Genomic DNA, 27,758 nt, shown 5'->3' with positions numbered 1-27,758 from the left:
AAAGTCAAATTAAAAACTACAAAGATAACATATATATATATTTGGCTCTTATTGACTTTACTTAACTACCTACTAATTATTCAATATAAACATTACTTATTAACAAACACCGTATATTGAACAAATGCATAATTATCAACTTTAGATGGAAAGAAATATAAATGGAAATACAAATCTAAAAATCTAATCCATGTCTAATGTAATAAGCAACCATGGCAACTAAAACCTTTTGCTAAAAATGGGGACAAGACTCTAAATGCTATTATATTTAGAGAGACTGTGCCCGATATAGTATTATGTATATTTAATTGTATCTAATTTATTTGTAATAAGTTATTGTATCTCCCATTTATTAGATTCTCATTATCAAAACTAATAAAAATAATTTGCACATAACCAAGTTTAAATTTTATATTTTTAAAAATAAAAAAATATTTAAAATTCCAGATACAATTCAATAAATTAAATTTTAATTTTGATAAGTTATACATATAAATTATTCTACGCGTGACAAATTTTGAAAATATTTTTAACATTTATTTTAACTTTTTGGTAAAAATTATTGTGAATGTATAAAATATTAACTTGATTAATTGATATATTTTCATTATTTCTGATGGTAAAAATATGGTGAAAGATTAGATTGGAGAATAGTTATAACATACAACCCAAAAGTTGCATTTGATTAGGAGAGAGATTATATCTAATATTTAACTATTTTCTTAAAAATAAATTCCAAATAAGGTTTTTTTAGTAAAAATATATTAGATTTTTTTTAATCTGAAATTAGATTCTCAATTAATAAATCTTTGAGTTAATCCATCATGCCAGGGTCTAGGTTCTATTTGAAAATATAGTTGTGGTTGTCTTTTAAAGTGTTTTTCACTTATAAAAATATTAAAATAATATATTTTTTATTTTTTATAAATTATTTTTGATACCAGCGCATTAAAATAATTTAAAAACACCAAAAAATATTAATTTAAAACAAATAAAAAAAATATTTTTTTTAAAATGTTCTTCAAATGCAAAAATAAAAGGATCTAAAAATACAACAACTTTTTTAATGATAAAATGGATGTAATTAAACGTATATAACATATTAGTTACAAATTATAAGAATACGTGGAGCTATTTTCCCGTTCAAAAATCGGGAAACACAACCACAATCCATTGAAAAAAGAAAGAAAATAAAACATATCAATCTCATTCTTGTTGTATTTGCCATAAAAACCATAGAATTACGGTATCCCAAAACATATTTTTTTGGGATTTTTGGGACAGTAAATGACATAATATATATATATATATATATATATATATATATATATATTTTTTTTTTAAAAGAAAACCCAAAACAGGAAAAAAAAAAAAAAAAAAAAACCAAAGTGGTCAGGTCAGTTTTAGAGAGAGAGAGAAACAGTACAAGAGAGGGTGTTGTGTACACATGACATACATGCACATGGTAGTTGTAGAGAGAAAAGGAGAGGAAGAAGGAAAGAGAGAGAGAGAGAGGTATATGCATCTATTGTAGAAGAGAGCACCACTGTGGGTTCTCCGAAGCTATAGATACCCTTTTCTTTCATTCTCTCTAGCCAGTTTTGAAACTTGATGAGGTTAAAAGTAAAACCATTTTTTATTGCTCACTCTATGGTTTAAATATTCTGTCTTTAATGTCAATCTCACTTTTGAAGAAGACCCATTGTCATCTTCAACTCCTCTTCACTTATTTCAATCAAATTTCTCTGCTTTGCTCCTCTTTGCATGTTGATCCCAAGTTGCATTGTTGAGGTAAGGTCATTTTTTCTTACGGTTTTTTAATATGTTTTTGAACTATTTGATTGAAATGTGGGAATTTGAATGTGGGTTTTGGAGGTAATTGATTTGGCGTTTGGTGATCTGTGTAAATTTTGGGTCTTTTGGATTCTGGCTTTTGGCTATTTGTGCTTATCTGAGTTTTCAGATTTGTGAATTCTGGATATAAGTTGATGGATTCCCTTCTCTAATTTGTTTTTCTTTTTTGTGCTGTTTTATCCTCTTTTGATTCAATGCATGGGGTTTTTATGCTATATCTGCGGCACTTCATTCTCTCTCTCATTGATTATCATAGGATGTGTAAAATTCTAGTGCCCTTATAATAGATGACCTATTAGATTATGGATATCAGCTCTAGTGCTTTTCTGTTAGGAGAATTCGGTACGTTTTACTGGTATTTTCGAGGCAGAAATCAGGAGTAGCTGCTGTTTTTTGCATGGCAGATTTTTGCCTTTTATTTGAGTTTTTAAGGTCTTGGAAAGCAGAGTTGAGAGCTCAATACTTAATGCACTTATTATCTGGCTTTATATATTGTTGTGGCATAAGTAGGATGGTTCCTTTTGTGAAATGGGATTTTGCTTAGGACACACAAGTGAATGAAGAATGACTTAGATTTAATTTGATGTCAACCTTACCTTCTCTGTCTTCAATAATAGATGACCCTACTAATCTATAGAAGTGAAGCTTGTAAAGACATGGAGAATACAAAGAACTATGTTTGTTTCATATCAAACCATATTTGAGGGAACTGTTTGTATTAGCCATGTTCAAGTGTAGAGTAATGGACTTGCAAAAGCCACTTTGGATGAAAGTTTTCATGTTCTGCTACCAGAAGTCTTACACAGAAAGAAAAGGAAATGTTGACATTTGCTGATCATTTTGGTTGATTTGGAGGGGGTGGGGGGGGGATGCTTCCTTATGCAGGTTGAAGGTTTTGCATTGGTGGGATAGAAATAATACTTGATCTCTCTCTCTCTCTCTCTCTCCCCCTTATCTGTGAGCTTTAGCTAAGTAAATTGTAAATAGTTGTAAGTTAGCTTGATAGTTTTTGTCTTCCTTGGGATACTTGTAGTATAAGGGAAGAGGGTAGTATAAGCAGAGGGTATGATGTGGCATATAAGCAGAGGGTAGCAGGGTAAGGTAGAGGGTAGTATACTACATACAGTCTACAGGTATAATTATTGTCACCTGGAGCAGTTGGTAGCACTGTTTCATTTTCCAAGGGCTGGCCACTGTTATATAACTTGGATTACTCAATTATACCAGTGTTGAAGCTAAGACTGTAGCTTTTGTTGCTCTGCAAAGGTTCCTTCGTTTTTTTTCCAACAAGAGAATGAATCCGGACAGCTGCAATTATGGTAAGATCCAAATTCTAGCATCTTGATGATCTGAACACAAATATGTTTGTTTAGGTGTGTGGAATATAAATATGATTATGTGACTACTAGAGAACTTGCTCATTTAGTGTAATTTTTTGGGTTGCTATATCACCGTGTGATTTGTGGAATATAAATATGATCATGTGACTACTAGAGAACTTGCTGATTTAGTGTAATCTTTTGGGTTGCTATATCTCCGTGTGATTTGGGTAGTTGGAATTATAGATTATAATAATCCTTTGATATGCTAAATTTCCTTTTTTCCCCAAATGTTCCTTGTGTCATGTCAGTTGTTTTCTGGATCAAGGGATTTCTATGTTGGATTGCGAGGATAAACCAACTTTATGATGAATAAAACACTAAGGCCCATGCCATATCCAATTCTCATCGATTTGCCTCAGGCATGCAGTCACATAAAGAACTTGGAGGCATAACAGAAGATGCAATAATAAGTTTCATTTTCTGTAGTAAGATTGTTAAATCCAAGAATTTTGGGCATCTTATTCATTTGTTATTTATCCCAAAACAGAATGAATATGGGGTATTATTCAGTTCATCATAGTTTCTTTTATTGTTTGCTGACATGCATTTGCCAAGCCAGTTCCTTTCTCCCCCTCTCTCTCTCCACATGCTAATTAGACATCAAAACATTTGTTTTTCTATTTATGTATCATGATAGGCCTTTCTGAACAAGGCTTGTCACTTCACATCAAATGTTCTTACCATAGCTCTTGTATGCTGAATTTGATTGTGAGGAAAGAACATAAATATTCCTTAAGTATGTAGATCTTTTTCTATTACAATAATGAAATTTCAAGTCCCATTTCGATGCTTGTTTGTTTTCTAATGCTTGAAGAAAGCATACTATAAGATAAGAAGTGATGCTGTCAAGCTCAACTGTGGGGTTTTCCCTATTAATTGCCATGGAGAAATAATTATCTCTGTTGGACATAATTTTAACTTATGAAGCCTTTTTAGCCTTAAGCCTCATGTGACATAAAAATGTAATGGGAAAATGGACGAACGTTTATGGTTCAAATTGGTTGGAATTGTATGTAAGATTGAGATCCCACGTGATATTATGGTTTGAGTTGAAACCTAAGCCCAATCTTCTTTCTATGGGATTTTTGTGAAATCTGAAATGTTTGGGGATTTGTAGATGATAGATTCTTCAGTATCTGGATTTAGACTTTTAATAGTTATGATCTCTTGCGTTGATACTTTTGGAACTTTGGGATGCTTTGGGGATTTGTAGATGATAGATTCTTCAGTATCTGGATTTATACTTTTAATAGTTATGATCTCTTGCGTTGATACTTTTGGAACTTTGGGATGCCTAGTCTTTCTTCAGTTTAGAGGTCATTTTTTGGTGCAACAATATTTGGGCCTGTAACCACATCATGTAAGTTTGAGTCTTAAGTGTAACGTCTGCATACAAAAATACTGAGGGGTGGAGCTATTTCCAAAAGCTCCATCCTAGATACTCACTTGGACCAAAATTGGGCATTTGCCTTTTTCCTTTTTCAGACACGATTTAGTTCCTTGTGTTATTCATGTGTGCCTAGTGATGTAATTATTGATTGTTGTCTAGTTTACAAGGAAAGACAATGGATTATAAATTCAGGCAAGCCTAGCACTTTTCTTTAATGGTTATCTTATCTTTTTAATGTGCCATTTATTTTATTTTTGTTAAATTGATTTCCTCTTTTAAATGCAGGTTTTTCTAGCGTTCTATCATTGTATGTTGAACTGTGATTTACTGGGTGTTAAAATGCATCTCTGTATTTGTCTAAATTGGCTTTGTGTTTTAATGCAGATTTTTTCGCAACTGTAGGATCGCATGAACTCGGTATATGACATGGGTTTTTCCTTTCCAATGAACCATGAATGTTGAATGGAGATGGTGGGTAACAAGCCTTTCTGAAGATTTTATTCAGTATGTGATTAGTAAGATTTATAATTCTCTAGGAAATAAGGCAAGAGTGATGAAAAAGTGTAGATAGGGAATTTAAAATAAAGGTTCTTGTGGAGAATTCTTGAATTCTTACTTCTCAATCTTATTTCAGAATATATTCCTGATTATATACACCATCTACAAATCTATATTAGGAAGGCTATTAACTACACATAAATAGGTGTTATTATTTGGACCTGATTTATGGGAAAGAAAATCTGGCTTTCTATATTCATTTCCCATAAATCAGGTTCAGATCAGATTCAAATCTGCCTTGATTGCTTCAGAATCTTCAACACTCCCCCTCAAGCTGGATGGAAGAGATTCTTCATTCCCAGCTTGTCTAAGATACCTTTAAATGAAGGATTCTGCACACCTTTAGTAAGTATATCAGCAAGTTGTTCCCCAGTAGGCACATAAGGTATGCAAATCAGTCCACTCTCAATTTTTTCTTTGATGAAGTGTCTGTCCACTTCCACATGTTTAGTTCTATCATGTTGCACTGGATTGTGTGCTATTCCAATGGCAGACTTATTGTCACAGTATAATCTCATTGGTTCTTCCCATTTGATTCTTAAATCTTCTAGGATAATCTTTATCCATAGCAACTCACAAATTCCAAGTGCCATTGATCTGAATTCTGCTTCTGCACTTGATCTTGAAACAACATTCTGTTTTTTGCTTCTCCATGTCACAAGATTTCCTCCCAGCAGAGTACAATAACCTGATGTTGACCTCCTATCTGTTAAGTCACCAGCATAATCAGCATCTGTGTAGCATTCAAGTTTCAGATTCTCATGCTTTTTATACAAGATTCCTTTTCCAGGGGTAGACTTTAAGTATCTTAGAAGTCTATAAACTGCTTGTAGGTGTGAATCTTTCGGGTTATGCATGAATTGGCTCACCACACTCACTGCATAGGCAATGTCTGGTCGAGTGTGGGCTAAGTAGATCAGCTTACCAACTAGCCTTTGGTATTGTCCCTTGTCAGTTGTGACTCCTTCCTCATCATTGTCAAGTTTGTGCTTTAGGTCAATAGGTGTCTCACATGGTTTACAGTCAACCATTTTTGTCTCCTTTAGAAGGTCCAGAATATACTTCTGTTGAGAGATAAAAATCCCTTTTGTTGAATGTGCTACTTCTATGCCAAGAAAATATTTCAGCTTTCCTAGCTCTTTGATTTCAAATTCTGCAGAAAGTCTTCTTTTCAATATATCCCTTTCTACAAGATCATCACCTGTTATTATAATATCATCAACATAAACAATTAGAATAGCAACTCCCCCTGAAATGGAGTGTTTTATGAACAAAGTATGATCTCCTTGACTTTGTCGATATCCCATTGACACCATGGCTTGTGTGAACCTTTCGAACCAGGCTCTAGGTGACTGTTTCAGTCCATAGAGTGCCTTCTTTAGTCTGCAGACCTGGTTGGGAAGTAGAGAGTGACTGAACCCTGGTGGTGGATCCATAAACACCTCTTCTTCCAACTCCCCATGTAAGAAAGCATTCTTTACATCATATTGCTGCATACACCATCCAAGATTAGCAGATAGAGAAAACAAAATTCGAATGGTGTTCATCTTAGCAACTGGAGCAAATGTTTCTTGATAGTCTATCCCAAAAGTTTGTGTATACCCTTTTGCAACTAGCCTGGCTTTATACCTTTCAAGGCTGCCATCAGCTTTATATTTCAGAGTATAGACCCACTTACACCCTACTGGTTTCTTGTCTTTTGGTAACTCAACTATTTCCCATGTTTGATTCCTCTCTAGAGCATTCATCTCTTCTCTCATGGCAATTTTCCATTTCTCATTGCTTAGAGCCTCATGCAAGGTTTTTGGGATAGGTATGGTGTTTATTTTTGAGAGAAAGGTTCTGTGTGATGGTGAAAACTTTTCAAATGACATAAAGTTAGCTATAGGATATAAGGGATTCTTAGTGCATTCTCTTATCCCTTTTCTGATTGCAATTGGCTGATCAAGATCATTAGTATTAAGAATAGATAAGGATGGATGAGAAGTTTCATTACCTTGCTCTGGTTCAGATTCTTGGGCTTGCATGAGAGTTTGAATAGGCTGTACCCTTCTTTTATATACCTGAAGAGGTCGGTCAGTAGTAGTAGTTTCACCCTGCAGAGTTTCTCTTGTAAGGTTTGGAGATTTAGTGGGTGGTGAATTCAAAGATGATTGCTGCCGTGATGGGATTTGGAAGGAAAAAATGTCAAAAACATTTGTATTCTTATCTTCCGTGTCTGTTTTGTCCTCCTGAAGATAAGTTTTGTTGAAGAAAGGTTGGTTTTCATTAAAAGTGACATCTTTTGACACAAGAAATCGTTTTGAAGGTGGATGATAACATTTGTAACCCTTTTGTGTGACAGAATACCCTATGAAAACACACTTTAGAGCTCTAGCATCAAGTTTGTCTCGGTGATGTTTATGAATATGAACATAGGTGACACACCCAAAAATTCTTGGGGGAATTTTAGAATAAAAATTATTCTTTGGAAAGAATTCTGATAAATAGTTTAAAGGACTTTTGAAACCAATAACTCTTGAAGGTATTCTATTTATCAAATAAGTAGATGTTAAAACAGCTTCTCCCCAATAGTGTTTTGGAACTTGATGTTGAAAAAGTAAAGCTCGAGTAGTTTCGAGAAGATGTCTGTTTTTTCTCTCGGCTAACCCATTTTGTTGAGGAGTATTAACACAAGATGATTGATGAATAATCCCTTCCTTTTCAAAGTATGGTGATAGGATCTTATTAAAGTAGTCCCTAGCATTATCAGTTCTAATCCCCTTAATGCTAACCCCAAATTGATTCTTTATCATTTTTGTAAAGTTTGGAAAGATGTGACTTACATCAGCTTTTCTTTTAAGAAGATAAACCCAAGTCATTCGGGTACAATCATCAATAAATGTTACAAATCCCTTTGCTCCTGAAATATTGGGAACATTATATGGACCCCATATGTCAGAATGAATTATTTGGAATGGAGACATAGATCTTGAATCACTTATAGGAAAAGACACTCTATGATGCTTTGCAAACTCACAAATTTCACAATGAAATTGTTCCACATTAAGATTTTTAAATAAGGATGGAAACATGTGACTAAGAGTCTTAAATGAAAGATGTCCTAAACGACGATGATGGTTCCAAACATCATCTTTATTAGAATTGACTGAAATAAATGATAGAGGGTGAGAGTTACTACTGCTGCCTTGCAGTCCAAGCATGTACAGCCCATCCTTGACTCTAGCCTGCCCAATCATCTTCCCCGTAGCTAGGTCCTGAAATATGCAGTGATCAAGGAAGAAAGTTACACTACAATTTATGTCTTTGATTAGTTTTCGAATGGATAACAGATTTGCAGTAAGGTTAGGGACATGTAGCACTTGTTTAAGGTTCAATGAGTGATTAAGAGGGATTGTTCCCTGTCCTGCTACTGTGATTAGAGATCCATCAGCAACTGTGATTTTCTGACTGCTAGGACAAGGCTGATATGATTTGAATGAACCTGCAGAATGAGTCATATGGTCTGTTGCACCTGAGTCTATGACCCAGATGCTGGAATGGTCCTTGTTTGAGGCACTAAATGCATGAGAAATTAGAATTTTACCATTTTTAGCAAGAAAGCATGACCCAGATGGTTTCTCCATGGTGTTGAGTAGGATCCTTAGGCGTTCAATCTCTTCTTGGTTGAATCCCCCCACTTCTGGGATGCTGGACTCACGGGTTGTCTCTTCTGAATTTGTTAAATGTGCATGTCCTCTTGACTGATTCCATTTGTATCCTCCATTACGCCCCATCCTTGGTGGTTTTCCATGGAGTTTCCAGCAAGTCTCCTTTGTATGACCTGCCTTCTTGCAATAGTTACAAAACAAATCATCTTTAGGGAATTTTTTTCCTTCAATCTTCCCAACTTCTGCACCATTCATGGCATCACCCATGTTTCTGCTATTAGTTATCAACATAGCAGATCCTTCAGTATTTGGTGCATCCAGCATCACAGCTCTCCTTCCTTCTTCAGCCCTTATTACTGAGAATACCTCATTGAGTGAGGGTAGAGATTCCTTTCCAAGTATTTGGACTCGCATTTGATCAAATTCTATGTTGAGTCCTGCAAGAAATTCAAAGATCCTTTCTCTTTCTACATATTTCTTTAAAATCACAGCATCATCACTACACTGCATCTTAAAATCTTGATAATAGTCCAACTCCAACCAAAAAACTTTTCATAGTATTGTAATATTCAATAACCATCATATTACCTTGCTTGGTCATTGAAAGCTTCGTCTTAATCTCATAGATTAACGCAGCATCCTTCACTTTAGAGTAAGTCTGTCTCACTGCATCCCATATGTCTTTTGCTGTCACCAAAAACATACAAGGCCCACAGACTTCTGGCATAATAGAGTTCCATAGCCATGACATAATCATGGAGTCTTCTTCATCCCAGAGTGTAAACTTTGGGTCTTCTGGACTAGGAGGATTGTCCATCAAATGACTAATCTTTCCCTTTCCTTTGAGAAAGGTTTTTACTATCTGTGACCACTTCAGATAGTTTCTTCCATTCAGTCGGTAGGATGACTGTAAATTCTGGAATTCACTTGATATTTGGGTTTCTTTTGTAGTGTTTTCAGACATGTTTTTTCAGATCTGGACAGGTCTGCTACTAGGATTGTCAAAAACAGATTGGAAGATAAGAGAAGAAATTCCAGATCCAGAGAGAGATAGGTTTAGAAAAGAAAAGAAAAAAACTGGCTCGGTTTAGAGCTCTGATACCATGTGGAGAATTCTTGAATTCTTACTTCTCAATCTTATTTCAGAATATATTCCTGATTATATACACCATCTACAAATCTATATTAGGAAGGCTATTAACTACACATAAATAGGTGTTATTATTTGGACCTGATTTATGGGAAAGAAAATCTGGCTTTCTATATTCATTTCCCATAAATCAGGTTCAGATCAGATTCAAATCTGCCTTGATTGCTTCAGAATCTTCAACAGTTCTTGAGAAAAACAGATACAGCATTTCCACCAAATTTTGTAGTTGTTGAGATTTTTTCATTTTCTTCTTCTTAGGGCGATGCCTAATCTTCGAACTTAATTTTTTCCATATTTTCTGGTTGATCTTTTCATGTGTATTTGAGGTACATACAGATATGTAAGACAGAAGTATGGGATTTTATCTGTTTCCTTTTTTTGTTCTGTTCTTTCCATAAATTTTGTGCAGGGGGGTTCTTTGTTGAGGTCATCTTTTGTCGGTTCATGTGCTAGTTTTCCCTCTTTATCAATTTGTGCATATATATATGTGTTTATATTATGGTCTGAAAACTTTAAATGAATATCATATTATCATGAAAGTACTTGTCTTGCCTAATCACACAATCAAGATTAACAATTTAGCTTCAAATTGCATAAGCCAATTCCTAAGACATGCACTGATGAAAAGGATTAAGCCAAAATCTAGCATTTACTACCAAAAAAATATTAACGCAAAAGAACTACCAAAAAAATTAATTCAAAAACCTTCTTAAATGTGCTTCTATGCAAATCTAAAATCCAACTACAAAATATTAATTGTAACACATACAAGATAAAACTAATTCATTTTAGTAAAACACTTTTGACTTCAGTTATAACGTGAAATGAAAAATGTAACTAAACAATTCAGGTTTTTTTCTAAGGTAATGGTCTGACAGCACAACATCATTGATTGTACATGTAACATTTGCAATAGTCACCAAATTTGTTACTAGCATGGTAACGGCTGTCGTGATTTGTAACAATTGTGAGTATAAAATTACCTCCATTTGGCATTGGATTTCAGTTCCATCCTGTGATGGTTGTTATTTGAGTCCATGGTTCTAGCAATTAAGTTCAAGCTTGGATTACATTTTGTAATGTTGCCCCCAGCTTTTCTTTTTCCACTAGTCTTAGGAAAATTTAGAATTAAATATTACAAGAGACTACGAGAGTTTTGAGAGCGCCAAATTGGAATGATCAGCATTCTACTGAAATTTTTGTGCATATAATATTTCCTAAACAAACCTGTCAATAATCACATATATTGTTCTTTAGATGATTAAGTAGCTTGTCATTTTTTACTAGCTTTTTTATGGTAAACATGCACAAATAATATTCTTTCAATGTGCGAATTTTGATATTTATTCCTCACTAAAGTTGCTGTTATGAATAGATGCACACAAACTTTCAAGCAAAAATCCAACTGCACAGTAAAACTACGTATGCAAGAATAGATTCTACTAGTTTACATAGAACCTTTCCATGGTTTTAAGCACTCTGATAACATCTAGCAGTTTTTTAGACTGTTGATGTGTTGCAATTTATTATGAAATGGGCTGTAATGATTTCACTGGGTGAAAAACTTCATGCACGCGACAGTTACAGTTGCTCATGTCAGCTTGCGTTTTGACATGTTTGTTATTCCCGTACTGGGGACTAAGAATTGCTATATCTATATCACATTTTCAGCTAAATAGCAGAGAACCTTATGCATTCTCTAGGCTTTTTAGATACACTGCTTAATCGATGCTGTGTTGCCATCTAGCAAATAGAAAAATACTTTAATATATGTTGATGATGCTGTTACTGATTGATGATAGTCATACAGATGGAAGGAGTTGTTGACTTATGGAATTAGATGTTGTTTGCTTGGTCAACTGTCTATTGGGGGAGGCATAAAATATATCAAGATTCTTAACTTTCCTAACTTATCGGCAGAAAGATAGTTATACCTACTTCGAGGCTTTTCTTCTCTATCACTCCTTCTCTATTATCTATATATCTATCTTCCTGTCCATCTATTGATCTTGCTTCTCTAATTAAAGTAACATTGATAAATGGCATTTAGGTTGGAGGGTAATATGACTTGTTTTAAGTGGTAAAAAATAATCTAGAATCATGAAAACTTACAAAAAACTTAGCCCTTAACAGAACTGAATGGAGGAAGTATTGCTAATTGATGTCCTATGTTAATGAAACAAAAGAGCATGGCACATGGTGAATTATGGGTATCCAATTCTCTTGCATTGGATTTTGTAAATGACCATTGAGGTCATAAGTGCATTAAAATCCTCTGGAGACCTATTTTTTTTTTTTTTTGTTTCTTTTCATCTTTGACACAGCAGATGGAGGTACATAGAGCGGGATTAGCTTTAGCATTGCCATTTGATTTATCTGGGAATGTTGTCTTCACTTTTCTTTGAATTGGAAATGGCAGCTTGGATAGCCAAACTTGAATCCTCCTTTTTCTTGCTTGATTTTTTTCTTAATTTGCGTTTACTTGTTGGTTTGGTCTATTGGGTGGTGGTATAGACAAAAGGAGTGGCTTTATCTTTTCATGGTCTAACTCCTCATGAGCCAGCTGAAAAATGATTCCTTAACAACCAGGGCAGTTGAAATAATTAATTTTTGGGATTTTCATCTTGGTTTTTTCTGTTATATCAGTGACAATTTTTCTGCATGGAAATTATTAAATGCATTTGGTTACCTGATTATTTCTTTATATTTCCTCTTAAACTTAGGATCGGTTAAAATGATCTGTTTTAGGTGCTCCCTCCATCAGTAATATACTCTTGCCATGCAAATCCATAAATTTCCCTTCATGCCCCTAATTTTTTCCTAGTGCAATTGGAGTGGAAATTATTTCTTTGCATGCAATGGATTTTGGATTTCCTTGAGTTGCATGTAATGCAAGGTTTTACAACTTTTGAGGGGAATTCTGTGGAATTTGTTCATCCATACGCATTGTAGGTGCAGAGCGAACACGAACTACATTAGAAGTTCAACATGCCATTACCTTATATGCATCTGCTTTTCTTTTGTTTTTTACTTTTTATGTTATACCTCCTTAATGTAGAGTTTTACCATACACATTGTTTTTTACTATTAGTTTTTTGCTAATAGGAGTGCATGATTGTTCAGTCACTAAGACCTGGTTGTTTACTCCTTTTGTTTTTGTTGTTTCTCACCAGTTTATGCAACTTTTAAATTTTAATGGATGGTTGCATTTGGCTTGAGAGCATATGCGTGGAAAAGTTTGGAGAATCTAGAAGTTTGGTCAGGCTGTAGTGATGACCAGTTCGGCAATTGATGATTTTCGGGGTGATGGCTTTGAGGGGTCACATCAAGAGCGCTGTATTTTTGCAGATATTTTCTTTGGCAAAGATACTGGTGGGACAGGTAAGAGGAGTATTGGTGCTGGAGTTATTAATTTAAAGAGCCAGGACTGTAAGATTGCAGATCCTTCGCTGCATACTAACAATGAATACTCAGCTGTCACTACTCTTTCTTCTCCTGTAAGTTTGTCAATCGAGGATTCTGATGTGAATGAGAATTCTATAGGGGCTACTGCTTCAGGCTGTTTTACAGAAAGATTTACCTTTGTGGAGGGCACTAGCCAGAATAAGACTGTCAAGCGAATGAAGTTTGCAGTTGATGAACCTTCGGACACTGAACCTGATACATTGAAAGTTCTGACTTCGTCCTTACTGCCTAAAGAGATTGTTAATGGTACAGGTGCTGCAGATATGGATTCACTGAGCCAAACAGTATTATTACATTTAGTCGAATCATCCTCTCAGGGTGTTGTATCCACCAGCTATCTGTTAAAGCAACATGCAAAAATAGACAGAAAAGGTGATGCACGCAAGCCAGATGTTCTGAAGTGCAGTTTGCCAAACTCAGATGGTGTTGCTGGCAAAGCTATTGCTTCACCTGTTTCCCAAGAGAGCTACGCAACAAGGATATTGCTTGCAAGACCTGTAGATGTTGTTGGGAAACCTGGATCCCCTTTAAATGCAGAGGAAAGAGCGAAGGCATTCAATTCATCAGGATTGGATGTCTCCATTATCTCGAAGACAGATTCTAAGATGGATCCTCGTCCTTTTCTCCAAAGTCATATCACCCGCTTACTTTCAGCTTTGGGTTGGTGTGTTGGAAAGCGCAAGAGACCCAGTCGAAAATATATGGAGTCTATTTATCAATCACCTGAGGGGAGATTAATTCGTGATTTCCCTAAAGTGTGGAGGCTGTGTGGTCAAATTTTGTTCGCAAATGGATACAAGGTGGTGCAGGAAGGCAATGGTAAGGAATGGGCTGATATAAGTCACTTTTGGTCTGATCTCTCAGATACATTGACTACTATTGAGAAAGACATGGATAAATCTGATCTTGCCAAAGCCTTGGCACATCAGTGGAGTATTTTAGATCCCTTTGTTAATGTTGTGTTCATTGATCGGAAGGTTGGCGTACTGAGAAAGGGATGCATGGTTAAAGCTGCACGAAGCTTAGTGAATGATAGAAATTTGAAAAGGGAAGATGGCATTGGAAAGGAGTCTGCTCAGAAAAATTTGTTGGCTTGGCATAGTGATTCTTGTCCGATCACTAAAAGTGCATCAACAATTTGTGAAGGAAGCTGCCATGACTGTGATGTACAATCTGGCAACAGGACTTTCTCAGAATGTGGACATGAATCAATGGTGAAAGGTCAGATAGATGTATCTATTCATATGAATGACAGAGAAGGCATGTGTTCTGATGGGATGGGAAATCAATCTTGCAGCATGTGTAAGGACAAGATAGGCGGTGTGGATATGACTGACTGGCTAACTTGTGGGACAGATTGCACTTCTGCCCAGTTGTGTAGTTGCCAATGTAATGATTTTCCTGTTACTGCTGGGAACATTATAGTGCATGGGGCGTCTGAATCTGTTTCCCCTCATCAAGACAGCAACTTAGTTGATCCAGATGATGGCACTGGTCATATGGACTCCATCCACCATGATGAGCCAACTTCTGCCCAAGTTGTGACTTCAGGAGTTTTGCAGCAATCCAGATTCAGTGAAGAGGAGGGTTTACAGTGCATTCAAGCTTCGAGGTTCAAAACAAGGGATAAAGCAGCTATGAAAAAGATACGTAGAAAGTCCAGAAAAATATCAGAAATCAGATCAACCACATTAAGCCAAAGTGAAAATATTGATGTGCTTGGCAATCCATTAGAGTCAAACAAAGTTGAAGAGAAGCTTATCAAAAGAACTAAAAAGATCTGCATGAAGTCCTCCCCTTTGGATAATTGCCTACATCAGGTGGTGAAAAATGGTACAAAATTAAAGAGTATGCATGGCAATAGTTATGGTCCCAAATACAAACAAAAGAAAACAACTGGCTGCCAAATTGATGATGATGATTTGTTGATTGCAGCCATTATCAAGAACAAAGATTTTAGCCCAGGTGCCACCAGATCTATTTCTAAAAAGAAATCCTGCATATTAAGAGCTGGCTCAAAGCGCAAACGGAAAAAGGGCGGCTGCAGGCTACTCCCAAGAAATCTGGGCAAACTAGGAAAGCATTATGTGGGTGGTAAGTGGTCAAGAATGGGATCTAGGACGGTTTTGTCATGGTTGATAGATGCTGGGGTCTTGTCTGTAAAAGATGTAGTCCAGTACCGAAATCTAAAAGACGATTTTGTGATTAAAGATGGTTTGGTTACCAAGGATGGCATCATGTGTAAGTGCTGCAATATGGTGCTTTCAGTTACAAAGTTTAACAGCCATGCTGGGTTCAAGCTTAACCGACCATGTTCAAACCTTTTCATGGAATCTGGAAAGCCTTTTACTTTATGTCAGCTGCAAGCATGGTCTGCTGAATACAAGAGCAGGAAAAGTGGTACCCAAGTGGTTCATGCTGATGAAGATGATAAGAATGATGATTCATGTGGGCTGTGCGGTGATGGTGGGGAGTTGATATGCTGTGATAATTGCCCCTCTACTTTTCATCAAGCTTGCTTGTGTACAGAGGTTTGCCATTTGCTTTTCTGCTGTGTTTTATGGTGCATTTTCTTTTCCCATAGATTTCTTATAATTATTTGTTTCTTTTTTCTTTGTTCTTTTTTGTCTCAAGCAGACTATTTAGCAACTATAAGTGGTCTAAGTTGTGGTTTAAGATGCACTGACATGGCCATTAGTGTCTCAATATTTTGGTTGTCAAATCTTTTGGGAAATAAATAGCATTTTGATAGCAATATTTATGGTCATTTTTCCTGTTTGCATTCCAAATAATTGATGTCCTTACTATTGCAAGAGTTCACAGATAATTAGTTCTGAAACAGAGTAGAATGGAGGAAAATGTGCAAGTGGTGGAACGACCATGTTAATTGTGCAGTTCGGTTTTATGAATGTCAATATGACTAGTTACACACAAGGAGCATGATGACTTCTCTCTCTGAGTTAAGATTGTTTTTGTTCTAGCTACAGTAGCGAAATCAACATTTTTTTAATTTATTTATTGTACTTCAGGATCTTCCTGAAGGCAGTTGGTATTGCCCGAATTGCACCTGTTGGATATGTGGGGATCTGGTCAATGATAAAGAGGCTTCGAGTTCTGTTGGTGCTTATAAATGTTTGCAGTGTGAGCACAAATGTACGTCTCCAACCTCCATTTTGTTTAGCTTGATTGTTTTCATTGAATCTAAACTTCCTTGCAACGTCCATGGATGGCTTGAGAATTGATTCAGGATGCACATGTTAAAGTATGAATTGTACATGAAATTAAAGCTCATGCTTCTTGGAGTGGGTAATTTCTACGTATTATGGTGGCTTGAAATTATTTTTGCTGGACATACATGTTAAAATAGAACTAGATTTGTTTCTCGTGTAATGGGGAAACTTTTATATTGTTACTGTCATAGACAATAATGTTGAAAACTTGTTAGAACTGCAAGTTGATGATACTAATTTCTTGGATCATAACTTGTTCTAAATCTAATCTTTTTCAACCCTATTCTAGAAAATCTAACTAACTTGCTGAATGTATAAGCTTGGCATAATAATCCTGTCAGTGAGCTATTGTTTGTGGTTCTCTATCCTATTAATCACTAGGATTTTATTTTCATCTTCCGTGGTAATTGATTGCTCACAGCTTTTCATAATCGTATGTGGACTTGTACCCCTTCCGCTACCCTATTCCATAATATTGAGTCTCAAATTTACCGGGTGTTTATATTTTTTGCAGATCATGGGGCATGCCAAAAAGGAAAACAAACACATGAAGGACTGGTTTCTGATGCTTGGTTTTGTAGTGGAAGCTGTCAAGAGGTACTTTGGCTCTATCTTCAAAGTTAGTTAATTTGTTAAGTACGTTGGATGTCAAATTGAACCCTTCTAGGAGTGTGAAGCTTCAAGTGCTTAAGAGTGATTAATTGTTGCCTAGCATGTCGATCTTGTGTATCTGACATAACACATCACAATTTGGTTTCCTTATTTCTAATGAAAAACTTATTTATGTTTTCCATAAATTTGGCATGTAGCATTTAATGCAGACTCTTATTCTAATTTCCTGGAGCCAGACATGAAAAGCACTTGTTTTGGAAAATGCCAGTTCCCTGATTTTTATGGAGCCCTGTGCTTTTGTAATGTTGATTTAGGATAGTTATTGCTTGCATCTTTATCACTGTTGAATGAACCTAGATGATTCTACAAATTTTGCCTGCTTTTACATATTTTAATTTCTTTTAATTTCTCTATTTGTTCCTTTACAATGTTTCTACCTTGTTTTAGTAATTAATTGAAATAATCATGCCAAGATAAATAGCTTCCTGGTAAAGATACCGAACCCTTTGTTTTATTGATCATAATCATGAATGAAGTTTGTAGAGTATGTTGTGCCTGTTGGAAATAGCAAACTAGATCTATTTTAGAGTTCTATTCTTCTGCAAATTAGTTTCTGCTAAGCTTTATTGAATTTAGACTAATTGTTTCTGAGTAGCTTTATCTAGGTTAGTTTGCTTTGGATTAACAGGTTTGTTTAGCTTTATAATTATCCAAATATTTAGCTTTTCACCTCCCTACAAATGGGACTATGAAAGTTAGTGCACAACAAGAGAGAGAGATCATTGAGATTGTTTGTGCAGAGAAGTGTCTTTGCACAGCAAGAGATCATTAAAATAATTAATCTCACCGTACCAAATCTGACCACTGGAGCAAACACCTCATCATATTAAATCCTATATTTCTGTCTGTACCCTTTTTCCACAAGCGTAGCCTTGTAATGATCAACATTGTCATCCGCAGTTCTCTTAATCTTGTAAACCCACTTAACACCAATAGATTTGTGTTGAGGGGGGAGTGTAGTCATTGTCCAGGTGTCATTCTTTTCAAGAGCCTGTATTTCTTCTTTCCTAGCGATCTTCCAACATTCCATTTCATTTGCCTCCTAGAAGCTTAGGGGCTCATGATCAGCATATAGACACAACAGACTTGAATCCATTTATTATCATAGACTAGCTCATTAGTTGCTTCATATAGGTATGCTAGATTCCTTGTTCGTAGAGTTGGTGTTGAGCTTGAAAGGGAAGTGACAGTTTCCACTTGTTCCTTTGATTGTATTGCTGGTTGTAGTGTTGATTGACATGGTGATGTTGCTGCTGCTGCTGTCCCAACTCCTGGATGTTGATCAGCCTCATTGTCTTCTAGTACAATTTTCTCCACATTTTTGTCATTGTTGTCCCACTTCCATGCATCTGTCTCATAAAAAATAACATCCCTACTAACCAACAGCTTCTTTGAAAGAGGATCATACAACTTGTAAGCTTCAGAATCTTCATTGTAACCTGCAAACACTAACTTTACTTCACAATCATCTAGTCTCATTCGTCTGGCCTCGGGTACTTGTGCATAGTCAACAATTCCAAATTTACATGGATTTGCTACACTTGACTTAATTCCACTCCATGCTTCATAAAGTGTTTTGTGCAGAATACTTTTGGTGGGGCATTTGTTCAAGTGCACTGCACATGCTACTGCTTCTCTCCAAAACATCTTTGGCATCATTCTTTCTTTGGTCATATCCAGGATCATACAATTCTTTCTTTATGATATCCTATTCTACTGCAATGTGTAGGCAGCTGTAAGTTGATATCTAATCCCATGTTCCCTGCAAAAAGATTGAAATGCAGCCGGGGTATACTCCCCACCTCGATCTAATCTTACTGTGACAATCTTCCTAGCACTCTCATTTTCAAGTATAAGCTTTAACCTTTTAAACACTTCAAATACATCAATTTTTTTCCTTAAGAAAATAAACCCCAATGAACTTAACAAAGTACACATGACCTCCAATTGACATAGGTTCAAAATGTCCCCATATGTTTGTGTGTACAAGCTGCCATTGTGTTGTTGCTCTCCATGTCTTTCTAGTGAGGAAAGCTTGACATCCCTGCTTCCCAAGTACACAGGTGTTACACACACTATCCAGCTCTGATACTAGATGTTGGTTTAAACACAAACTCTCACACAAAAAAAAAAAAAAAAAAAAAACACTTCTCTGCACATACAATCTCAATGACAGTAAGTACACAAGTGGTACACACACTACCCAGCTCCTTTATGCTTGGTAGTCCTCTCAACTTATCATTTTTGTACAGAAGTTTCAGGACATTAAGATGACCATAAGGTAGGTGCCATTTTTCAATCTCATGCTCATTCTTGTTGGATATGCAAATGCCTAGCTACTGTTTTCAAAAGCAATTGAAACATTTTGTTCCGTCATCTGCACTTGAGCAGTGAGTCTCCTTTCAACATTTCTTAACTAAAGAAAATTCCCTTCCATGTGGATTTCATGTCCTTTTTGAAGTACTTGTCCAAGACTCAGAATGTTGTTTCTCATGTTAGGCATGTAATACACATATGAGATGAATTCAGTTGTTCCATCTTTCTGATATATGGCCACATTTCCTTTCTTAGCAACTGGCAACTTAGAAGCATCTTCAGAACTAACATGTTCACGAAAATTCTCCTGCAGCTCCATAATTCATGTCCTTCCACACTTGATTTCTTGCTCCTAAATCCAGATACCAAACATTCTCACCTTCAAGCATACCACTGCCAACAACTAGCAATGTTGGTTCTTCCTATGTGCTGTTTGATTCCTTAGCAAAGTTTGCCATGTTGTCAACTTTCTTTGTGTTGAATTTAAGAGAGAGAGAGAGAGAGAGAGAGAGAGGTTTAGGAAGAAGCCCACTCCTGACCCAGAAGAGCTACTAGCAGGAGCCCAGAACAGACATACGATGTTGAATTTAAGAGAGGGAGTGAGATAGGAAGCTTAAAGTGGCATAACTTGGAAGAGCCAAAAGGGCAACAAGCAGAATCCCAGAGGAGACTAAAGGGCCGAGTCCACAGGAAGTTAGAATGGCCAAAAGGCCTAACTCATCTCAAAAGGCACATTATGAGATGAGGTTTGCCAAGAGCTTATAAGGGTATTAACTTTGGTGTTTTGTTTTCAATGTGGGATTCTAACATCCCCACACGAAGCATGGATGGAAGACTAAGGCAGCATATATGAAGAGGGGGTTAGGTTTTGATATCATGTCAAAAACCATCTTAACTCAAAAGCTTAAACTATTAGGTAAGACTCCAAGTATGATTTTATAATACTATTTAACACACCCCTTTAAATGAAAGCTCTTTGGGTTTGAAACTTGCACAAACCCACCATTATTTTGTGCAATTTTATTAATTTAATTAGTTAGAATGAAGGTGGTAAGATTCAAATTCATAACCGTTTGATCATTAATGGTTTGATAACAAATGTTTCAAAACTGTCTTTTTTATGCAGCCAAGCCTCCTTTAAATAGGAAGTGATCTATTTGTTTATTCTACATGCTAAATTAGTGTGCAATAAATGGTGCACCAGCCCCACATTCCTAACTCACAGGATTTTTACAGAAGATTAGAGTCATCTATTGCCTAAAATAAAAGAACCTATGGCCTAAAATAGACTTGATAAAGTTTGGACATTCATTGGCATAATGCCTTGCTTACAATTCCAGCACTGAACATTCATTTTTCCTTCACTGTACTAAGCATTCCTTGTGTGCATTGAGCCACCATGTCCTCCATGCCCATGGTATGTGAAGCCTCCACGTCCTCTTCTTTGTCCTCCTTTGATATTCTCAAGGACAAGCTTTCATAGCTGTTAACATTGTCATTTTTTCAAATGCGCAATTCATGCACTTGAAGTGATCCCAACAACTCCTGCATGCTCATGCTTTCCAAGTCTTTGGACTCTTCTATTACTGTCACCTTATTCAAAACTAGGCGGTGCCATTTTCTCTAACACTCAAGTATCATTGAGTTTTTCTCCATTTCTACTCATTTGATTAACAAATCCACTTAATTTGGAATGATAATCTAACACAGCTTCACCTTCTTTCACGTGTGCTGTTTCAAACGCCTTTTAATGTGTGCGGACTTCTCTCGTTCTACTCCTTTCTAGATGATTCTCGGCTTGTCCTACACTTCTTCACTTGTGACAGCTTCTGGGATCTTTTCAAATATAAATAAGGGATAGTCTTTTTATCTTTCTTCCCCTAATCCTAGTGAGTATTCTTCTGTTATGGAGTGGATGCACCTTCTTCATTAGGGGTGGGTTCAGTATAGTCATTGCTAACTATATCCCACAGATCCTGTGAGCTAAAAAGTGCCTTGAATTGAATGCACCATTTTTCATGGTTTTCTATTGCTAGTACATGTACCTGAAGTTGTACCAGGTTAGATGCCATCTCTTCAAGAGTATTTCTTCAAGCTCTGATACCAGATGTTGGTTTAGACAAAAGCAACAACACTCCTCTGCACAAACAATCTCAATGATTTATTTCTCTCTTATTGTGAACTAACTTACACAGTCCCATTTACAGGGGGTTAACAAGCTAATTATTTGGATAACTATAATGCCAAACAAACTTGATAAAGCAAAGCAAGCTAAGCTAGATAAAGCTAATAGAAAACTATCAATTTAAAATAGTAAAAGCTTAGCAGAAGCTAATTTGCAGAAGAATAGAACTTTAAAACAGATCTAGTTTGCTATTTCCAACAAAGAAACTAAATGATCCTCCATGCCTGCTTCCCAGTTTTTCTGATTTCTTTTTTTGTTGTGAGATTTTGTGTTTAAACCAACAGTGCCCGCTGAATAAGCCTTCATTGCATCTGTTTTTATTAATTCCTAATTAAGGACTTGGTTTGCTGGTGTTTGCAGGTGTACTCTGGTCTTCATTCTCGTGTTGGGATCAATAATCCAATAGCTGATGGCTTTTGTTGGACTCTTCTCAGATGCATTCATGAAGATCAAAAGGTTCTTTCTGCTCAAAGACTTGCCCTCAAGGCAGAATGCAACTCAAAATTAGCTGTTGCTCTTACCATTATGGAGGAATGCTTTCAATCTATGGTAGACCCAAGAACAGGCATAGACATGATACCCCATGCTTTATACAATTGGGGGTGAGTGCCTTGTTGTTTGCAATCCTTTTCTTTTCAAGTATCTTCTGTTAAAAGATAGGCATCTTATGTAAATATCATTCATCTTGTTTTGTGTTTTGCCAGAGTTTAGAAAACATAGGATTTGGTTTGTTGTCTATATTGCATTGAGCTAGACATGCCTCACTTTCAACAAACTGCAACTTTTAAGTTTTTTCATCATATATGTCGACAAATTTATGTTGTTATAGAACAAGAGTTGTGAGCCTATATGGATGGAGAGTATCCTGGCTTAATCATCATCTAAAATATAAAACAGCCTCATGCATCTAGTTTCTTATATAAGCATTCCCTTGCTTCAGTTCTTGACTTGCTTCAGATCTCCTTCCATGACAGATCTAGAAATGTGAGGATAGAGGTTACCTATCCTAAAAGACTATTAGCAAGTGGAACTATAAGAAAGCTTATGGCACTTAATTCATAGTGTTGATATCATAGGTGGAGTTATGCAATTTAGCTTACTGTATTTAGAGATTAGAAGTGATGATTATAAATGACCTTTGATGCTTGTCTTTGCAAAATCTTTCAATCCTATCCTAGAGAAAATATAATTGCACTTGATGTTTTATTGTTATTATTTGCTTTCTTTTTTGTATGATCTTCAGGTCAGATTTTGCTCGTCTAAATTTCTTTGGGTTTTACACTGTGGTGTTGGAGAAAGATGATGTGCTTGTATCTGCAGCATCTGTCAGGTGATATGCATTATTTGCTCAGAATATTTAACATTTTACAATTTGAATCATGCCTGTAGGAATTACGTTACTTTCAAGTATTTTCCTTTGATTCTGTGATTTTATATTTGATGCTGAAATATTTCTAGGATTTCAGTTAGACAGGTTTGTCTCCATTTATGAACCGTAATTTGTTGATGAAACTTCTGTCATGATGTGTGGCATATTAAACTGTCTACCATCATCTGATGGTGGAGTTAGAGACACTTAGATTTTGGGATGGTAGAAGAAAAGGGTTTGCAGCTTGTAGTTTGACCACAGTTAAAAGTATAATGAGTTTTAAAGGTCAAAGTTAAAGAATGGTTTGGAACTTGTAGGAATATGATGCTAATAAAATAGAAAAAAACTAATAAGTTATAGTTCCATAAGGAAACTAAAATTCTATTTTAAGTACTAAATATAAAATGCTAATACCTAAAAATACTAAATATCTACAATTATCATACAATATTAAAATTCCTAAATAATCAAATAATAATTCCCTTTGTTGTCTTTCTTGATTCCCCACCAAAGGCATGCATTGTCTTCCTAACACAACTATTTTCATTTATTTGTCCTTGACATCATCTAGCTCTTACAAGTCTCAATGAGGGCGAAAGAAAAGAAAAAACATCATTTATGATGCAGCGAATTGTATAGACTCCTGAAACTTTCAGTAGTATACAAATCTTCTCAATATTTGTTAACTGTAATCACTCTTATTCCTTAAGGTATCTTTATCATTTAGGTTTCTAAATTTGGGGTTTGATGCATGGTTGAGATTTGATGTAGGAAGAAAAGGCAAAAGATTGCTAACGATAACCAACACCATCAAAGGCTGGTTGTCTAGGCTAGACAACTAGAAACAAGAGAACAAACTCTTTATAATATTGTCAAAATATCATATTTGTTTTCTTACAGTAGTAGTAGCAAAATAAACCCTTGTTCTTAAAAATAACTAAATCTTAGCTATCCAAATTACCATCATAAGTATTACGTAAATAACCTATCAAAAGAAAAACCCTAATTATATGAAAGCTATTGTAGTTCTAACTCCTGAATCATTCTCCTTGGGTTGGAAGAAACTTGTCCTCGAGTTGAAACCGTTCTTGCCTCAATCCTAAGGGTGTCCAATTACAAATCGCCAACCTTTTTTCCGTTTCATATACATATATGGTTAATAGTAGTTTTACTTCATGGTTAGGATTCCAAACTTGTACTTGCAATTCATTCCCTCCCAATTCTTGTCATGGATAATAGACTGTAATCTCTATAGAAGCTTATTCTTGAATTTGTATGAAGCACTTAACGGTTTAAGCTGATGAATTCCTTTTCTGAAACAACTACAACGATGCAATCTTTGCATTTAGTTGCTATTTTTTCATGGTTGTTGCTATAGTTGTCACTGTTCTCCTTATCAAGTTCATCATCACAATAAACATTGTAGATTGGTGGAGAATCTCAATCCACATTGATCATCATATATTGGCAAAAAAACTCCGATCCATAACTCTTTTTTTCCTCAACAAATAGTGCTTGTTGCTCCTCAACACTCTCTCTCCATTTGAAATACAGTGTTTTTCCCTTTTTCAATCCACCTCACACCATATGGTTTATGGCTTCAACATCATGAAAAGAGCCTTGACCCTTATGACTACCTTCTGGGATGTATAAGGGGTTGTAGTCAGCTTCCAAAGTCTCCTTTTTGGCTTCCACTCTAATTTCAAGCATGGTTAACACCTTTTGCTTGAGTTGGTTTAGCATCCTAATACCAACTGATATCGGAAGAAAAGGCAAAAGATAGCTAACACAACCAAAGAAAAAAGATAACAAACTCTTAATAAAATTATCAAAATATCAGAATTGTTTTTTTTACAGTAATAGCAGTCCTTAAAATACCAAAAAAAAAAAAAAAACTAAGTAAAATAGGTTCTTACCCTTAAAAATAACTAAATCTTAGCTGTCCAAACTATCATCATAAATATTACTCAAATAAACTATTAAAAGAAAAACCCTAATTATATGAAAGCTACTGCAGTTCTAGCTCCTGCACATCAAGATTAGATTATTGAATGAAATTACTCTAGTTTGTTTGGATGGCATGATTTATTAGTTCTTCTCTTTGTGCTTTTCTCCCTCTTTATGTTTTCTCCTTTTGCCTCTTTGCATGCTATTCTCTCCATAAGTACTCATAATCTTATAACTTTTGTTCTCAAACTGTAATTGCCTTTCCACTTTTTCTAAGCAAGACAGCCCACAATTTTTCTATTTCTTAGGCAGTCTGGTCGTCATTTATGCATTAGATAGTATTTAAAACTCCCAATCTAAGGGTTTAACCTTTTAGAGTAACCGGATGCTGAGGGATGCAATATCTTGTTTTACCCACCTTACCCCACCAGTCTTATATCACTCTGGTAAACCATATTTGGAAGAATAAGGTTCCGTCTTAGTTGAAAACTTTTTCTGGGTCTATTATCCTCCATATGTTTCAGGTGCAGTGAAGGCTGGATAAGACATTGTCTCCAGATCTGTGTCATCTATCTTAATAGCACTGGAGTGTTGAATCACCCTTTTTTCTTTCCGTTGCCTTGTTCCAAGAAATACATGGAAATATGATGTGTGCCTTATTTGGGGCTTGGAAGTGGTGTTGGCCATAAACCTTGGAGGATTTGATATCGAATTGTTTCCGTGTTTAAGAAGGGAAGGATAGCTAGAAACTTTAGTGATGTGCAGTGTTTGCAGTTATTTGTTGTGCTTGAATGGTGATAAATGCTAGGATTTTGCAGAATCACTTTTTCTGATAATCTACTTTGGGATGGGATGGTCATTATATGTTCAGCTTTTGGAGTATTTATGAGAAATGTTCCTAGCTTTTCTGATCTTGAGAGTTGTGTTCTTTGCCCTGCATTTGCTTTGTCTGCAATTTTATATTGGAACTAAAATCTCATTTTTTTGCAGGGTGCATGGAGTAACAGTTGCAGAGATGCCCCTCATTGCAACTTGCAGTAACTATCGCCGTCAGGGGATGTGTCGACACCTTATAACTGCTATTGAAGAGGTATATTTCAAACTAAACCCATGCTTAGGTATCTATCATATATCTGTGAAATTTAAAAACTGAAAATGAAAAAGAAGATATTACGTGTCTGTATTTTTGGACTTGGGGCTATATTTTGGGTGGCAAGGCCTAATTACTGATCCAACATTTTTTATCTGTATTTAATTGGATTTTAGAAAAGCAATTTCAATACCATCAAAGCTTTAATATCTGAACTTGTATGGGTTGCCTGCATGTTTGCTACTATGCATTATCTTTGGTCCCCTTCTTTACAAAATTTAGGTCATCATATCCTTGTGACCCCAACCAATGTCATTTCAGATTGTTCCTTGTAGTTCTTCAATTGCTCTCAAGACTCCTCGTGTTTTGAGTTCTTTTTTGTTGTATTGTTTTGCTCATCACCGTCATTTCTATACTGATTATTCACATTACATACTGTAGCTTGTGTTTTGGTTTTCAAGTTGTCACGGTTCACATGTCAGCTGCATGTTGAGTTTTTTATTTCTCTAATAACAAGCCTATTTGTGATCAACATTTCCATTTCCTTCCTTTTAACCTCAATGATGGTGGTCCCAGATGCTAATTTCCTTCAAGGTGGAAAAGCTTGTTATATCCGCCATCCCAGATTTAGTTGAGACATGGACTAAGGGTTTTGGCTTCATACCAGTGAGTAAAGATGAAAAGCAAAGTCTGAACAAGATAAACTTCATGGTGTTCCCTGGAACAATATTGTTGAAAAAACAGTTGTACAAAACAAAAGAAGCAGATACACAATCAGGTGAGTATTCGTTCCCTTTTCAAAAGAAGCCCAGGTTACTGTTGATCATCTCCAATTTTCTGAGAAATCGATGAATTTTCTTTGGTCATTCAGACTTGGGTGATGCAGCACCTTTAACTGAAGTAGATATTTGCCCCATGGAGGATCATGCCACCGAGTTGGTGCAGCAATCCAATGAGAACAGCTACCTTGATGAAGTTGGTATCTCAGCAGAGCTCAAACATGGTGAAAGCCAGAATTTGCAAGAATCTGAACCTAGCAGTGAAAGGCAAGGTAACTACCTTGATGAAGTTGGTATCTCAGCAGAGCTCAAACATGGTGAAAGCCAGAAATTGCAAGAATCTGAACCAAGCAGTGAAAGGGAAACTCATGATGGTGCTGAAGGACTAGGACGAGCACCACCCATGGTAAATAACCTTTCGTCTGAAGTAGGACTCTGTTCTGATGGAATGCCCTTTGTCGAGTCTGATAGAAAATTTTTCCCTAACAAACATGCTGCTAAAAAGGAAGACAAGAAGACAGAAACCCAAGGTAGTGATTTGCAGGAACAACTTTCAAAGGCCCTAGGACCAGGCCCAGGTGAAGTGGCCTGTATTGTTCAATGTATTAGTTATGTTCCTTCTCCGGACACACCATCACAGCAAGTCTGTAAGTTAAATGAGAAATAGAAACAAAATTGTAAACTATTTATTTTCTCGTTGTTGCTCATCACCTCACACCTA

At 35.8% G+C, this 27,758-nt stretch overlaps 1 protein-coding gene across 3 annotated transcripts; it reads left to right on the top strand.

Annotated features, from left to right (window-relative positions):
• Positions 1–1,391: 1,391 nt before the first annotated feature.
• On the top strand, positions 1,392–27,758 carry LOC118043386 (increased DNA methylation 1). 3 transcript variants are annotated; one of them, XM_035051348.2, is made up of 10 exons: positions 1,393–1,791; positions 5,011–5,097; positions 13,158–15,980; positions 16,479–16,602; positions 17,194–17,276; positions 22,213–22,454; positions 23,096–23,182; positions 26,159–26,258; positions 26,835–27,036; positions 27,130–27,758. In XM_035051348.2, the coding sequence occupies exons 3-10, from the start codon at positions 13,257–13,259 to the stop codon at positions 27,702–27,704; spliced, it is 4,137 nt and encodes a 1,378-aa protein (XP_034907239.1). In that variant the 5' UTR covers positions 1,393–1,791; positions 5,011–5,097; positions 13,158–13,256; the 3' UTR covers positions 27,705–27,758. The 3 variants fall into 3 exon arrangements, with proteins under 3 accessions (XP_034907242.1, XP_034907239.1, XP_034907240.1); XM_035051349.2 differs by having other exon boundaries at positions 1,393–3,173; XM_035051351.2 differs by lacking the exon at positions 5,011–5,097 and having other exon boundaries at positions 1,392–1,791.

The sequence above is a fragment of the Populus alba genome, chromosome 1, assembly GCF_005239225.2.
Source record: "Populus alba chromosome 1, ASM523922v2, whole genome shotgun sequence".
NCBI lineage: Eukaryota > Viridiplantae > Streptophyta > Magnoliopsida > Malpighiales > Salicaceae > Populus > Populus alba.
Note: the sequence above shows the minus strand (reverse complement) of the source record. Positions and strands in the feature narration are given on the sequence as shown.

Coding starts and splice junctions, on each gene's coding strand:
- LOC118043386 (XM_035051351.2), top strand. CDS start 13,257: ATGACCAGTTCGGCAATTGATGATTTTCGGGGTGATGGCTTTGAGGGG. Junction 23,183..26,158: donor GTATCTGCAGCATCTGTCAG/GTGATATGCATT, acceptor ATTTTTTTGCAG/GGTGCATGGAGTAACAGTTG. Junction 27,037..27,129: donor AGAAGCAGATACACAATCAG/GTGAGTATTCGT, acceptor TTGGTCATTCAG/ACTTGGGTGATGCAGCACCT.